Here is a 14,951-nt window from a genome sequence, read left to right as displayed (position 1 = left end):
GTCCTCCCCCAGTTTCTGGCCTTACATCAGGTGCACGTGGCTTCTATCAGGCTATTGCATATAAATGCAAAAACAAGTGAGGATCTCCACCACTGGGCTTATGTCACTGTCTCCACCTCGCCCCCTGTCTGTTCTCCTCTGCTGCTGCTGCTGGGATTCCCTTCCCTCTGTCTCCATGCAACCGCATTAGCATTATCACGCGAACCAGTCGCACGAGTTCACTAACCCAGTGGAGTTTTAATTAAACCAGGTAGAGAGAGAGAGAGAGAGAGAGAGAGAGAGAGAAAAGAGGAGCATCTTTGTCGCATGGACTTATGTTACGAAACTCGGCATCATTTGGTTTCACAACAGGGTGGAAAGGCGTGCTCTCAGCCAATGGGACGGCGCGTCGCTGCGTCACGTGGTCTTTTATTTATGTAACGCAATAGTGTTACACAGTAACCCAGCTCTGAGGCTGAGCGTGCACGTCGGGTTAAGATCGGACACGGACCTCGATATAAGAAAATATCAATGTGCACCTCTTCTTCTTCTGCGTGTAGTGTCTGGAGTCCGGAGCCGATCGCTGGACCGGAGCTGACTTGTGATTCTTTCTGGCTCGCTTTGCTGCAGCTGCTCTGAGTGGGGGAGCTGCTGTGCGCCCCGAGGGGAAGACACCACGTTAGCCCTGGAAATGGATCATGCCAGTTTTACGCGTAAATAACATTACTGAGGTGAGAGTGTGACAGCTGGAGTGGACAGGACCGGTGGGGGATCACAGAGGAGGGGGACACACTGACGTTGTCTGGCTGCCAGTCGGATATTTAAATGGTCCGTGCGCAACCACCGCTGGCACTACTTCTTATAAAACCGTACACATCTCCACGGAGCTGAGTCTCTTCCCTTCTTCTGTCCCGACACAACCGCATCCAGTCCTCATCATGGATCTGCTGGAGTGTCCGCTCTGCCTCTTCCTCATGGCCGAGCCAGTGACCGTGTCGTGCGGCCACTCGTTCTGCCGGAGGTGCGCGGTCGGGGGGTTCCTCCCGTCCAAGTGCCCGGCGTGCAAAGCCAGGCTGAAACAAAGGGAGGTGAGGGCCACCAAGAACAACGTCCTGCTCATCAGCGTCGCGGGCAAGTGCTGCCCGGACCAGACCCTGAGCACGTGCCACATCCAGGAGAAGCTGAGAGCCAGCGCCTTCCCCGAGGCTTTACGCATCGCCAGCGAGGGTCTGGACAAGGGTAAGGGACACAGGCACCATTCCAGCTGCACACAGATGTTTGTCTGACATGTTAACCCCCACTTCCGGTCAAAAGTTTTATAACACCTCAAATGTTGTTTTTTTTCAACCTGTCATCTAAAATCCACACTTTAAACTTCGTCAGTGTTTTTAAATTTGAAACACATAACAATCTATAACATATTGATAATAAAGAATCACAGATTAGAGTATATGTTCATTCATGAAGCAGAACACATGATGTGTCACACTTTACAATTATGCAAAAGCAAACTACAAGATGCATATATATATTCTAGTATGACAATGTTGTATTTTAACACTACAATAATTCACAAAACGCACAGCAAATAAGAAAAACACAACTGCAAAAATGAAATCACAAGAACAAATCACAAAACACTTGGGCAGTGCATCTATTCAATTAGTCATGAGCTGTGTTGATGCCCTCATACCTTTTCCATACCGTTCATGGCATTGTATTTAGTGATTTGTTATTGTCTTTTACTGGGATTTCCCCTTCAGGGCCACTGCACAACCTGCTCAGAGGGGTTTCAGTCAGGGGACTGTGCTGCTCCTCACCCTATGAATCATAATACAACAATTTTATTTATTTGTATAGCACTTATCTAACCAAGGTTCCAAAGTGCTTTACACAACAAATCCAGGCCAATTTGAATAAGGTCAAGATCTTAAATTTATAGAGAGACCTAACAGTACCTCTGTCTGATCTGTTCCTAAACTGTTTTGATTCATTAGTTTACAGTATGATCAATTTCTGACCTTCCAGTCTGTCTTCCTCTGTTACATAGTCTTATTCTCACCATTATGGCAACAACACATAGCTGCCTACTTCTTCCTGCAACACAGCGTTGACCTGATGATGCATCAGAAGGTGTAACAGTAACACACTTTGTTCAAACACGGTCTCCGTGCAGACTGAGGGTTTGAGTCATCAACACACGTTAGGTCACTTGTTGTTAGTTTTGTGTATTCAAATTAATTTACTTTAATATCTGCAGGTAACTGTATGTTTAACTCATTCTTAAAGGTTCAGTGTGTAGAATTTAGTTGTGAATTTTCATGCTGCAGCTGAGCACACCTCACCTCCCCCTCCCCCTTCCAAACATGAGAGAGAACCTGTGGCAGCCTTCAGTTGTCATAAAAACTCAAAAGATGTTAAGTTTGTCCAGTCTGCAAAAACTGTTAAAAACAGGGCGGCGTCTGTAGAATATATAAAGTGTATATATATATATATAAAGGGCTCATTCTAGGGTCAAGAGAACAACTACTCGTACAATTGAGAAGATTGTACACGACTGCAAACATCACTAGGATTATTTTATATTCAGTTTCTGCCAATAGATCCCTTTCACCTAAATCGTACACAATGAACCTTTAACCCCTGACATTTAAATAACACCCCTCTAATCTAATAAATCACTCAGAGCACTTTACAGGACAAGTCCCATTCACCCATTCACATTAATACAGCACTTCTACATTGTGCACTTGTTCTATCCATCACCATTCACACACTATTACAGCCACCAGGGTCAAAGAATGGGACCCAGGGTCCTGCCCAAGGTCACTTTGGGCATGGTGGCTCGAGGGACAACCCGCTCTTCCTCCTGAACAGCAGCCACCCAAGGGCCCATTGTACTAGTGACTTTTAAAAAGAACTACCAAATAAGCCACTGAGGTGTGAATGGGGGGATCTCTGTCCGACGCCTGCTCTGTCCATCCACATCTTCCAATGCACAACACAAAACTGAAACAGCTAAACGGTACAAAAACTGTTGATTCTCCCAAATCCAACCCACACCTGATTCCCATCACCAGGTGCCCCATTATATTGCTTCCCCAGCAACAATGCTCTGAACAGGTATCCCTGCTGCGACTGCGTATGCAAATACTGCAACATAAGAAAAATAAAAACAAACAAGTTAACATTATGGCTAGTGTGTTGACCTTAACCATTTTCTTTTTTAACTTGAGCAGTTAACCGTCCACCTTTTATACAACATGACCTGTTCAATTTGACAACAAAAAGAATAAATATGGGTGTGTTCTAAAAGTTTTAGGAAAATGAAAACATGTTGACCTTGGATTGCATTGCAGTGCAACAAGAAGACGGACTAGTTTGGCGTCCCATTTTTCATGTAGTGCACACATTCTGGTCTGTTGCCCATTGACAGTGACATTATTGTTCTATTTTACAGAACAATAATGTAATGGCAGGAGATACAGGAAACTCACATTCCTGTATAGATAGAATGGATTGATTGTGATCAGTATCCAATGACCTGAATGTGTAACTGGGTCAGTCTCCAGATGCTGCTTCCTCCCTGTTAGGTTTTTCTTTTTGTGTTTATCCACTTGAGCGAAACCGAAAATACGTAGACTTATGTGCCAGAATAATCAATCAATCAATCGGAGTCCTGCAAGTGAGAGATCCTTCTCCCAGGACAGAAAGAGGTAGAATAGATGTCCCATTTAACAGACCACATTATAAAATAGCACTATATACAACATTCATGAGAAAAGACAATGCCTAATATAAATGGAGAGTTACACAAAAGAAAAACGTCAGACAGAGATGAAGGGAGCAGCAATGATAGGGATATTTACAGTAAATAGTATTTTGGGTTTGTAGTAGGCAAGTTGTCTATCTAAGAATGATAAATGTGCTACAGAAGAAGTTTACCCACATTGGTTTGATATAACATTAACTTTCATCACATACAGTGTAAGAGGCAGTAAAAGCAGCTATAACAGCTGTGGTCAGGGAACCATGTTGGACTCAGGCTGAGATAATTTCTGTTTCTGGGAGCAGTTTTTGCACATGTCTGCAGTTAAACAACCCTGCAGAGAAGAATTGGATGCAAGGGGAACATTGTGAAATATCTTCATAGCTCAGAGCGCTGGATTCCCCAAAACAGCCGTGCAACCAGATCTTTTCTGATATTGTATCTGTGCAGTTACTTACAGTATCTCCTGCAAATTACCTTATTTTTGCGATTCAGCAGCGAGAAAGTTATTTTGTCGGTCGGGACATCAGGAGTGTTTACTGCTACAGTGAATCTGCGGACATACACCTCTGCCAATCCAGTTCAACAAATACCGCTGCCTCCCATTCTCCGGCAAAGTCATACCTTGTGTAATGATTTCCTTGCACTTTTTTGTTGCTCAGCCATTGGCGGTTACGTTTTGGGCTTGGTGATCTGCCTTTTATAATTCCTCTGTATGGTCATTGTCAAGGGCAGAGGGTGTGTTTGTAATTATAACCTTTACATACGGTAAACAAACATTATTTAACTGGAGCAACAGCCTCAGGCAGCAGTGACTGTATGAGTGGTGTAACTGATGACCTACAACTTTTGACACAAACAGTAACTTCACTTATTTTAAGTCTGTATGAATATGGATTATGTCGTTACAAAAAGCCAATTAAAATCGCATTACTGTGCATTTATAATGACAGGGGCTTATAAGGATTATTTAATGGGGATCAGACCCATCCTACTGAGTCATGATCTGTTAAATAAGCACTTTGTCAGTGTTAATAGCAATCGTGGCTCTAAAGTAATTGAATGTATTTCGGTCATGTTCTAAATCGAAACCAACCTGTTATGCGGGTTGTTTTATAAGTATCATTACATGTGTTAAGTTTGTCGGTAGTAACATTTGTGACTCCTCGTCTTTAAGCACTGTGTCAGTGTTAATAGCAATCTGATACTTCAGGTTTGTGGCTCCAAAGTAATTTAATGTATTTAGGTCATGCTCTAAATCGAAACCAACCTGTTATGCGGGTTGTTTTATAAGTGTCATTACATGTGTTAAGTTTGTTGGTAGTTTCCTAACCTCTCTCCTGTGTTTCCACCTTCAGCCCCAGATGACCTGAGCTTGAAGTTGTACAGAGCAGAAGCTCACTGCGGCCTGATGCATTTCTCTGATGCTCTCACAGACCTCGACTACCTCTGCTGCCTTCGACCCAACTGGGCCGAGGTGAGAGACGGGACGGTGTCGGTCAGACTCATGACGTCTCCTGTCTTTTTCATCACATTCGTGTCTGTCTGTCCCGGTCTCATGAAATAGATGTCAGGGACACCTCCAGGAAATCTCTTTTGAATTTGTTACAAATGTACACTTTGACCCACGGATGAAGAGATTCGAATTTGGAGGTCAGAGAGTCACATCAAGTTTTTGGCCATTACTCAATATTTCATGTGCTGATTCTGTTTAACTTTCTCAGTGCCCTTCCTTAAATTCCTTAAATTAGAAGTCATAGATTTATAAGTTATATGACAGAGGTGGATGTAACTGCAACTTGACAGACTGATGGAGTACAACCATGAGTCAGTAATTGCAGTGTCTACACAGCAGAAAAGAACAAATCCACCTTAAGTCCATGAATAAAACCAAATTCATTGCTGTCTTTTCCCTTCAGTGGATCTCAGTGCAAGTCGGCTGACCTCCACCGCAGAAGCACTTAATCATCTGGTTCTGTAACGTGCGTGTAAAAGTACACTCACGTTACAGAACCAGATGACCTCAGGAGATAGGTGCTGCTTTTATTTAGACTTGTATCACTGTACCTGCAGAACGCTGACCCACTAAAGAGGATTTTATCTGCTTTTATTGACGTTATGTCATTCACAAAGTTATGCAAACAGCTACTTATGTCATAATCGCTCTGTGCCAGTGGGTGGCCCGCTGCTAATGCAGGCGTTTCATTTTATTTCCAGAGATCCGTTACGTCACTTTAAAATGTCACATTGCATTTAAGCAGACACATGATGCAACTGACCATCAATGCATTTGTGTAAACTTTTCAATGAGGTGGGTGCTTTTTAATCTTAATTTTCTCTGCAGTGACATAGTTTGAATGTCTATTTCACTTTAACAGGCAGTGATGTGCTGGTTGCACTTTCCTCTCTCTCTCTCTCTCTGCTTGCAGGGCTTCTTTCGTAAAGGGAATGTACTGCTGGAGATGGGTCAGCAGACAGAAGCTCTCATCCAGTTCCACCACTGCCTCAAACTGCAAGCCGACTTCATTCCTGCAAAGAGTCAGATCAAGAAGGTTTGTGAACATCACCAGACGGCTGTTTTATTTCATTGATCTGTTATTTATCCTCTATTTAACCAGGAAGGTTATTTTAGATGTATGTGTATTTGTCAGGGAGTCGCAGTCAAGATGGGTCAGCAAATTCAATAAAGAAGGTTCATATATAAATACAAGAATGGACAGAGGATACAAAAAAAAAAATTCTTAAACACAGCAATCAGACTAAAGCACAAATCAGACACAGTAACCCACTGGGAATCATACAATAAGGCAAAGACTAGTGGAGAAAATAAGAAGTACATGTTCAAAGCAATGACATTGTTCCTCAGAAGTGATCATAAAAGATTTTCAAACATACCAAGAGAAATTATGATTCCAGGCGTAGAATATATTACAGCTCATTCCGAGCATCTGCATATAAACATTAGTTGGGACCCGAAGGAGAATTTGATAGCTGCAGTAATGAAGCAGCCGACCAGATAAGAAACACTCAGTAGTAACAGAATGGTGCTCAGTAGAAAGCCTACCTCCCCCAATGCCCTACACTTCATTCACACATGCACTTCACACTGATCCTGAGCAGAAATGCAGGCTGATGAAAGACTTTCCGTATCATGAAAGTGTTATTTTTCACAATAGGTCACATCCTGTTTCATATGATCACAAGCCAACTTTACGCTGCCTGATCGTCTACTCTGATTGAAGCTTGTTTTCATTATGTGTGGGTGGTGCTTATTATAGCAAGAATTGTTCCTCTTTTGCTTTGCTTATAAATTAATTTGTTTTGATAGTTGTGTATTGTGTGAGTTTATTCCATCGTAGCGCTTCCATCTGAAATGACAGCAGTTATCTTACATTTACACGTGTTAAATGTATTCTTATTTAATTATAATTACTTAGTATCAACTTTTACTTTCATTTTAGCATTGATGAAAACAAACACATCCCTTTTTAATACAAATGTTTCCATTCAAACGGCAGATCCTGGAGGCGGAGGGCATGGCTGTGCCGGAGGAGGTGCCCTGCATCCTGCAGGTTGTATCAGAGTACCTGAAAGAGCCCTGCCCAATCACCAGCCTCAGTGGCTCCCAGGGGCCGATGCACCCTGAGGCCCTCAAACATCCACTTGGGGAAGAGGGGGAGGGTAAAGGGAGAAGAGAGACACACCAGGTAAGCTGGTTAGGAATGTGGACGTGGCTCTTTTTGAAGGTGTAAGAATGTGAATATCACCTTCACTGATCAAATCTTTTGTCTTTTGGGCTTCAAGGTGAAACACGACTCGGGTACGGAGTGCTGCCTCAGCCTCTGCCAGGCTGTGTCCTTCCTCCCTGCAGCCGAAGAGGACGAGGAGATGATGAAAGAAGATGAACAGGGCACATGTAGGCAGAAACACTCAATACACATACTTATTATGATTTGACTGACACCTTCATCATCTTTGACCCCGTTTAGACCTGGTTTTAACATCTGTCCTTAATGATCTGTCGTTAGGACAGTAGATCCTCGATAATACTGAACGTTTCGATTATTTTTTAACATCAAATCCTCTTCATCCTTATAGTTTAACTCTCATGTGATTTGTGATTTAACTCTCAGCAGACACTTTCACTTTATAACTGTAGACTAACAGCTGTGGTGAACGTATTGATAATTACTGACATGGGTACAAAAAACAATTATGTCTCTAATGAAAATTAAACTGACAGTGTCGCATCGGTATGTGTCTCCACATTATAACTCCAGTAACACTGCCTACCCTGTCAACCTGATTGTGCACGTGATTGGCTCCTGGGCCACATATGAAGGACAACCTACTTTATGTCTTGTGACCCGCTACAGCTTTAAAATTAATCAATGCAAGTAAACGGTTCTCAGTGTCCATACGTGGATTGGTTCGTGGCCACCATCACTTTAGCAACACTGACCAACACATAATGACTTAAATTCTGTTCTCAAATGGGTAAAACCTTCTAATAGCAGAGCTGCACACAGCTACCCCCCCCCCCCCCCTCGCTTGCACCGACACAATGACACACACAAAATTTTGACTGTGTTTGGGAATTTGGATGTTTATGTGTATTTGTAAATAGAGAAGGGAAGTGAGATCAGATCATATTTTAATACCTGCTGTGAACAGAAGAATGATGCCCTCTTGTGGTTAGATCTCTTAGGATGAATGTTAGTACCAGATCTGAACACGGCCTCTGTCATTGGCACTATAAACAGTTCTACTAATGCGCCCAACAAATGAGTTTAATAATATTTTATATAGAATCATTGCTTCATTGTGTTCATCCTCTTCTGAAGAGGAAACTGTTCACAGAGCTTGAGTGTGACTGTGTTTCTCTGTCTGTGTGTTTCAGGTGAAAGTATTCAGCGCAGAGAGAAAACTCTGGGTGTTCTCACGGTGTCAGACTTTGAGTGCCCCCTCTGCATCAGGTCAGTGTACTGGATTAGTCAAATCAATTTGGTATCACTGTCTTCTGCAGAGGCATGGATCTGACTGTATCTCCTTTCACTGGTTAATGTCTACTACTACTACTCACCAACTCCACTGTACTAAACATCCCTCCTCTCTGCAGGCTGTTCTATGAGCCGGTCACGACCCCCTGTGGTCACACCTTTTGCAAAAACTGCATAGAGCGGAGTCTGGACCACAACCTCCGCTGTCCCCTCTGCAAACAGCCACTGCAAGAGGTGACCACTGACAGCACAGACACATGCAGCCATACATCTGATTTCAACTCGAGAGCAGAAGGCCCCTTTTTTAGCTCCACTGATTTCCACATTTGATTTGAAGCTGATTCATTATTCAAGATTTTTTACTTGGTTCCACATTGTGGTCTTCAGATAACAAAGTTAGCTCTGGCAGGGTGAGACTAATCTCGCTAATTTTGTTTTGCTGACAGCTTTGTAAAAAGGATTTTCTACTATTCATAACTGATTTATTCATGTCTCATCTCATGTCTCATCTGCTAACAAAATCCACACAAGTTACAGAACCAGATACCTTCCCTGGTTCCTCATTGCTTGTGATAAATGATAACATCTATTGTTTTAAATGCTGCTGTAGTTTTAATGTTTTTATCTCCATAGGCCGGTAGCAACACTGCATTTGTAAGATTAATACAAACAAAGTTTTAGCTACAAGTCTTTATCCCTGTTATTTTTTGTTCCTGTTTGAATACAATGAGTATTTATACTATTGCTGATAACCTACTGTCACATTTCTCTTCCCAGTATTTAAAAAACAGGAAGTACAACCCCACGCTTCTGCTTCAGGACATCATGAACTATTGTTTCCCATCACAGTTGGCTGAGAGGAAGCAGGTGCACGATGCCGAGATGGCTGAATTGTCCAAGTAGGCACCTCTCTATTGAACATACAATAAAACATCATTTAGATTTAGGATTGATTGTAGCCCCTCTGTGGACTCTCCCCCTGATTTCTCCCCCGCCTTGTCTTTGCAGTCTAAATAAGGACATCCCTATATTTGTCTGCACGGTGGCGTACCCTGGAGTCCCATGCCCCCTGCACATCTTCGAGCCTCGGTACCGGCTGATGATGCGCCGCTGCATGGAGACAGGCACCAAGAAATTTGGCATGTGCAGCTATGAGCATGGCAAAGGGTAGGAAGCGCACAAAAAACACACCCTTCATAATTCTGTCCCTCACTCAGTGTAGGTATATATTTTCGATTATCCAGAGCAAGCAACATATTTGAAAATGGCACTAGAGCAGGACACAATGTGGGCAAAGCTGAAATCCCTCATACGACATGTGAGGGTGGAAAAAAGCAGCATGGTTACAAATCTGCCCTGGTTTTAATTTCTTAGATTACTGGCGAATTTTTTTCAATCTAAATTAGAGTAAAACATCCAAATGAGATGCAATTTAATGTTGTATTTTACATATTTAATTCCTACATGTCATTATATTTTGTCAATAACCATGGGTCCAGACGGCCTGTTTAGCAACGATAAAGAAAGTAAAAAAACTGATTTTGTGGAACTTTCTGTGTAACTAATGTGGCAAATATTGCATTCTGATGTGTCTTTTCTTTTGTACAAGCATGAGATTTCTGGTTTTATCTAACGCACCATAGGTTTTCTGACTACGGCTGTATTCTGGAGATCCACAGTCTGGAGCTGCTGCCTGATGGACGGTCTTTCGTGGACACTGTGGGTGGCAACAGGTTCAAGGTGGTTAAGAGAGCTCAGAGAGACGGCTACCACACCGCTGACATAGAGTACCTGGAGGACCTCAAGGTCAGCACCGTGAAGTCACAACTTAACTATGCCATAAAATGTTACTACTAGACAACACAACCACTCGCTTCTTCCCTGTCTACTCCCCCCCCCCCCCCCCCTCTCTCTCTCTCTCAGGTGGAAGACAGTGAGTTAGAGCTTTTGCAGGGTCTTCATGACAGTGTCTACCAGCAGGCTCAGGAATGGTACATGCGCATGGGCAGCCGCATTCGCGAGCAGATCAACAAACAGTACGGCACCATGCCAGAAAAGGAGGAAAACATTCAGGTTGGGGCCTTTACATATTTGTGGCAGCTGTCGCAACCTTTATCCTCTAAAACATCTAGTTTCCATGATAGTGTAAAGAGCCCATGTGAGAATATAGCAGGAAAATGTCCAAAAGTGCATGAGTTGGTGTGTCACTGATGCTGCTGACAGGCGATAGAGGCAAAACTGAAAAATACAAAAAGGATATCAGACTCTGTGGTTTTCGCATTTATTTCATGCCCTGGAAACCAAACTCATGCTCCTGATAGTCACTGATTTATACATTTTTGTATGAATGAAAAGGAATTTGCAGAGACTTTAAGCATATTTGTAATTGTTCAAACTGCATTGAGAGCTGCATTATGGTAACATCACAGGACACTTATTAAAAAGAGTTCACTGAGATAGGATCAATGCATGCAGTAATGAAAATTATAAAGTAGTTGGAAGTTGTGGGGAAAAGTCTTTTTGAGATAAAAAGTTAAAACAGAGTGATTTCATCTAAAAGGGCTAATTGGGTTGAATAGTAAGCCATGCTTTTTCCTGATAATCAACTTCCTTTGTTTCTGCTCTAATCCTTTTTTTTTTTCTTTTTTTTTATCTCTTGTAGTCCTCAACCAATGGTCCAGCCTGGTGCTGGTGGCTGCTGTCCGTCATGCAGCTGGACCCAGCCTATCAGACCACTGTCCTGTCCCTGACCTCGCTCAAAGACCGCCTGGGACACATCCGCCTCGTTCTCGAGTACTTCTCTCAGAGCTAGACTGCATCACAGTGTCTTACATGCGCACGGATACATGGAGTGAAACCATTGAACGCACTCACACCACAGAGCTTTGGGACTTTTACATTTTTTTTGGACTACTCTGAATCATAGAGGGACTGTTATAAAATCACAGCTCAAGGCCAAATCACCTTGTCGAAAGGTGAAAGGGTTGTTGTCTTACAAAACGGAGCAGTTGTGCGGGGTTGGATTTTTGCTGTTTGAATTTGCATATGTTTTCCTTCTTACGCCATCTTCTTCCCTGGGAATTCAAGTTTTTAGAGTCGTGTCTGAACGCACATTGTACTTAATTGCAGGGTTGGCAAAAGATGCTTCTTATTTTTGGTCCTCAAAAAGTGCTAAATTATAATATTGTTATTTGAGGATAAAATAAGTCGTTATCTAAATAATATTATCAAAGTCAACACTAGGTGTCACTGTTTTTCACCAGTTGTTACAAACATGGGCAACATGCAAGAGAATCACCTGAGCTAGTACAGTATAGTGACTCAATTCTATTTAAACGTTTTGCAGCAGTACAGCTAAGTTTGGAGTGAGAATAAACATTACTACCACAACCCAATTACACAGACGTTTTCAGGACTATGCACATCAGAGGATTGAAGTTCACGCATTGCATGCGAATATTTGGAGTGATTTTCATTTGCTGGGGGGCTTTATGTGTAACACCTTCTTCTTAGTTGCAACTATTGGCCTTGGCAGCAATTGACTGTGACTCACTTTATGCCATTTAGTAATCCCAAAAGATCCCTATTTCCTATTAGTAAATATCGCAATAACAATTTGAAGTGTCACTTGGAATAGCAGCAGCTGGAGGAGATTTTTTTACATGGATAACACTGCTGCTGTCGTAATTTTCTGGTGAAAAATTTGAGGAGATTGATTTGGTCGATTCAGGCGTACCAGCTTTGTTTTATACGTATGAGCCAGTTTGATTATGTGTGTGGATTTGTCTGGTGTGGATGCAGCACTTTATGTTTGAGTTTCATCTGTAGAAAAAGAGTTACTTTTGTCAGTCGACGTGATTTTGTGTGAGCACCGATGACAGCTGCCTTGAAATGCAGTGACGCAGTGTGTAACATCTCCTGTGCAGGGACCGGTGTAGAGGCCGAGGCTGGGTCCCCCTGCGGTGGCTCTGTATGAGTGGGCCACCACACCCACTGTACCTCCGGCCCCTAACTCTGTCTCTGTGTGAGCGATTGGCCCTTCTAACGACGCACCATGGTGCCTTCGAGTGCCGGGGCCACACGACCTGGAGACCTGCAAGTATTCGTCACAACACTATAAGGACATGCGTGATTTTTGTCATCTTCATATTTTGAGTGCCACATTCCATGGAATGTTAAATCTGCAATGTTACGTGGAGATATTTCACAAACACTAACAAATATGGGCTTAACTGGGTGAAGCAAGAGTTGATGTGGTTTATTTTGCACTTTGATAATTTTTTTCTGTGAAATGTGTTGAAAAGCTAATGTTTAACTCTCTGTAATTACACGGACACTGACATCAATTTCACCATCAAAGTGTGCATGCGAGGCTCCACGTGGACACCTGCGATGTCCCCCCCCCCCCCCCCCCCCCCCCCCACACTCCTCCGCAGGAACGATAAAAGCTTTACAGTAGGAACTACGGATTGAACTGAGGCCTTACAAGAACAGTTTGCGGAATGAAATCTGTGTTCGTCTTCATCACAGCCTGACTTCAGGCTTTTGGCCCTCATGCCTTTTTGTATGGTGGATAGTGAATGACTGTGTTTTTGTGGCCAACATATCACTTTTAAACAGAATCAGACTTAGTGCACCAATCACGCTTACACAGTAAGATTCTGCCTATTGTGTATATATATTGTAGCATAGAATACTAGAATGGACGGACTGATGGGCAATGGGGCAGCATTGATCTGAATGACTATGACCTGGGAACTAGCATTTTACTTGAGGTGAACAAACACTGTTTTTTAACTATTTCTTAACATGCGATTGTTGGACGTCAACGTTTTTGAAGACATCTGGGAATAAGATCAGAGCCTCGAAACTTTTACGTGCCAGTCACCACAACTTTTCTCCACAGCTGCTGATTTCACTGAAAAAAAAGAGTGCGCCATAAAGCTCCATTTCCTGCAACCCGAAACCATTAAAGCTCACTCGAATCAAAAAGGGACTAAATCTTGAATGTCCAGCCTGGTGAGCCTTTGTGGTGAACACATGACATGACAGCAATACATGAGTCCACGGCCACTCAGGTGAACTTCAGCCTCAGAGAAAATCTTAATTTTGCAAAATGACATTAATTTGTGTTCTGATGCGTGGACGTTGTTTCTCACATGTTGTTTTTGTCATGAATATTTCTTTGTAATACTTCTATAACTTGAAGATACCACTCGTCATTGAATAAAAAATTACTGTTTGTTGATCACAGCAATTAGTCTATAGTGATTTATTTAGTTTACACTGTCTAAAGCAGAACTCAATCTCTGCTACATAGAGTATAATCAGGTATGTCACTCCCATATTTTTTAGCCGGCCTTGCTTGATATCATTCACTAGCTAAAACTTTGCTGTTGCTAATGCAGTGCGGTCACGATTCTTCCTCTCATTTAGACCCACAGCTTTTGGCCCTTCCCAAACTGGGCAGGCGTCCACATGTGGCATAATTATCCATCAGAAAATGGCCTCTAACACAGTTATAACGCTTTGCGCTGAATCCACATTGTCTGTAATGGAGAACAGGCAGCATAATAAGTGACCCGCTGTTGGCAGATAATTCCCCACGTGAGGACAAGTCTTACACTCGTGTTGTACTTCAGACAGGCTGTGAAGAGCATCATGGCTGATGGTCTGTGTGCAAACTGCAGTCACGGCCGTTGTTCTCGGCACAAATACATTATTACATGAAAAACTAAAACAAGCAGCTTTCATGTGGTGTATCTGTATTCTGCCTTCCAGCCAAGAGCAGTACACTATCCTGATCTGATAATCGTTTAACTGCTTTTTAAACGTTACAATATATATAGCAAATTTAAAAGCCAATCCTGCATACATTTTTATTTAATGTTTGTTGTTTTTTTTGTCTCAGTGATTTTAAACGTTATACCACCAATGTTTTGGTGGTTACAGTGACATTATGATCCAAATGGAGGGGCTGAGAAATGGTGGAATTCCCAGCGTGAAAAGAAATTGGTAGAGAGGAGTGGGGATGGGAGTGAAACTGCCTCACATACTTCTAGATAGACACTCTGGTACGGAAACAGTTATAATTACGGAGAGAAGTGTGAAGTGCTGCAGCTGCAGAGGGCTGAAAGAAGCCTCTGGTTTCCTCTCTTGTGGATAGAGATTAAAATTAGAATAGCTAGAATGGGTATTCCCAG

The 14,951-nt window shown here is 42.4% G+C and overlaps 1 protein-coding gene across 1 annotated transcript; it reads left to right on the top strand.

The window, feature by feature from the left end:
• Window positions 1-436: 436 nt before the first annotated feature.
• On the top strand, window positions 437-13,155 carry lonrf4 (LON peptidase N-terminal domain and ring finger 4). Its single transcript, XM_062393774.1, has 12 exons — window positions 437-1,218; window positions 5,107-5,225; window positions 6,178-6,300; window positions 7,267-7,455; window positions 7,553-7,664; window positions 8,649-8,724; window positions 8,868-8,982; window positions 9,526-9,647; window positions 9,757-9,915; window positions 10,392-10,554; window positions 10,672-10,821; window positions 11,411-13,155. The coding sequence occupies exons 1-12, from the start codon at window positions 918-920 to the stop codon at window positions 11,558-11,560; spliced, it is 1,779 nt and encodes a 592-aa protein (XP_062249758.1). The 5' UTR covers window positions 437-917; the 3' UTR covers window positions 11,561-13,155.
• The last annotated feature ends 1,796 nt before the right edge of the window (window positions 13,156-14,951 follow it).

Source organism: Platichthys flesus, chromosome 8 (assembly GCF_949316205.1).
Source record: "Platichthys flesus chromosome 8, fPlaFle2.1, whole genome shotgun sequence".
Lineage (NCBI taxonomy): Eukaryota > Metazoa > Chordata > Actinopteri > Pleuronectiformes > Pleuronectidae > Platichthys > Platichthys flesus.
The sequence above is the reverse complement of the archived record's forward strand: the minus strand, read 5'-3'. Positions and strand labels throughout refer to the sequence as shown.

Excerpts from the sequence above, each read along its gene's own strand:
- lonrf4 (XM_062393774.1), top strand. The coding sequence starts at position 918 with ATGGATCTGCTGGAGTGTCCGCTCTGCCTCTTCCTCATGGCCGAGCCA. Across the intron at positions 10,555-10,671 it reads AGTACCTGGAGGACCTCAAG|GTGGAAGACAGTGAGTTAGA; the intron begins GTCAGCACCGTG and ends TCTCTCTCTCAG. Across the intron at positions 10,822-11,410 it reads AAAAGGAGGAAAACATTCAG|TCCTCAACCAATGGTCCAGC; the intron begins GTTGGGGCCTTT and ends TATCTCTTGTAG.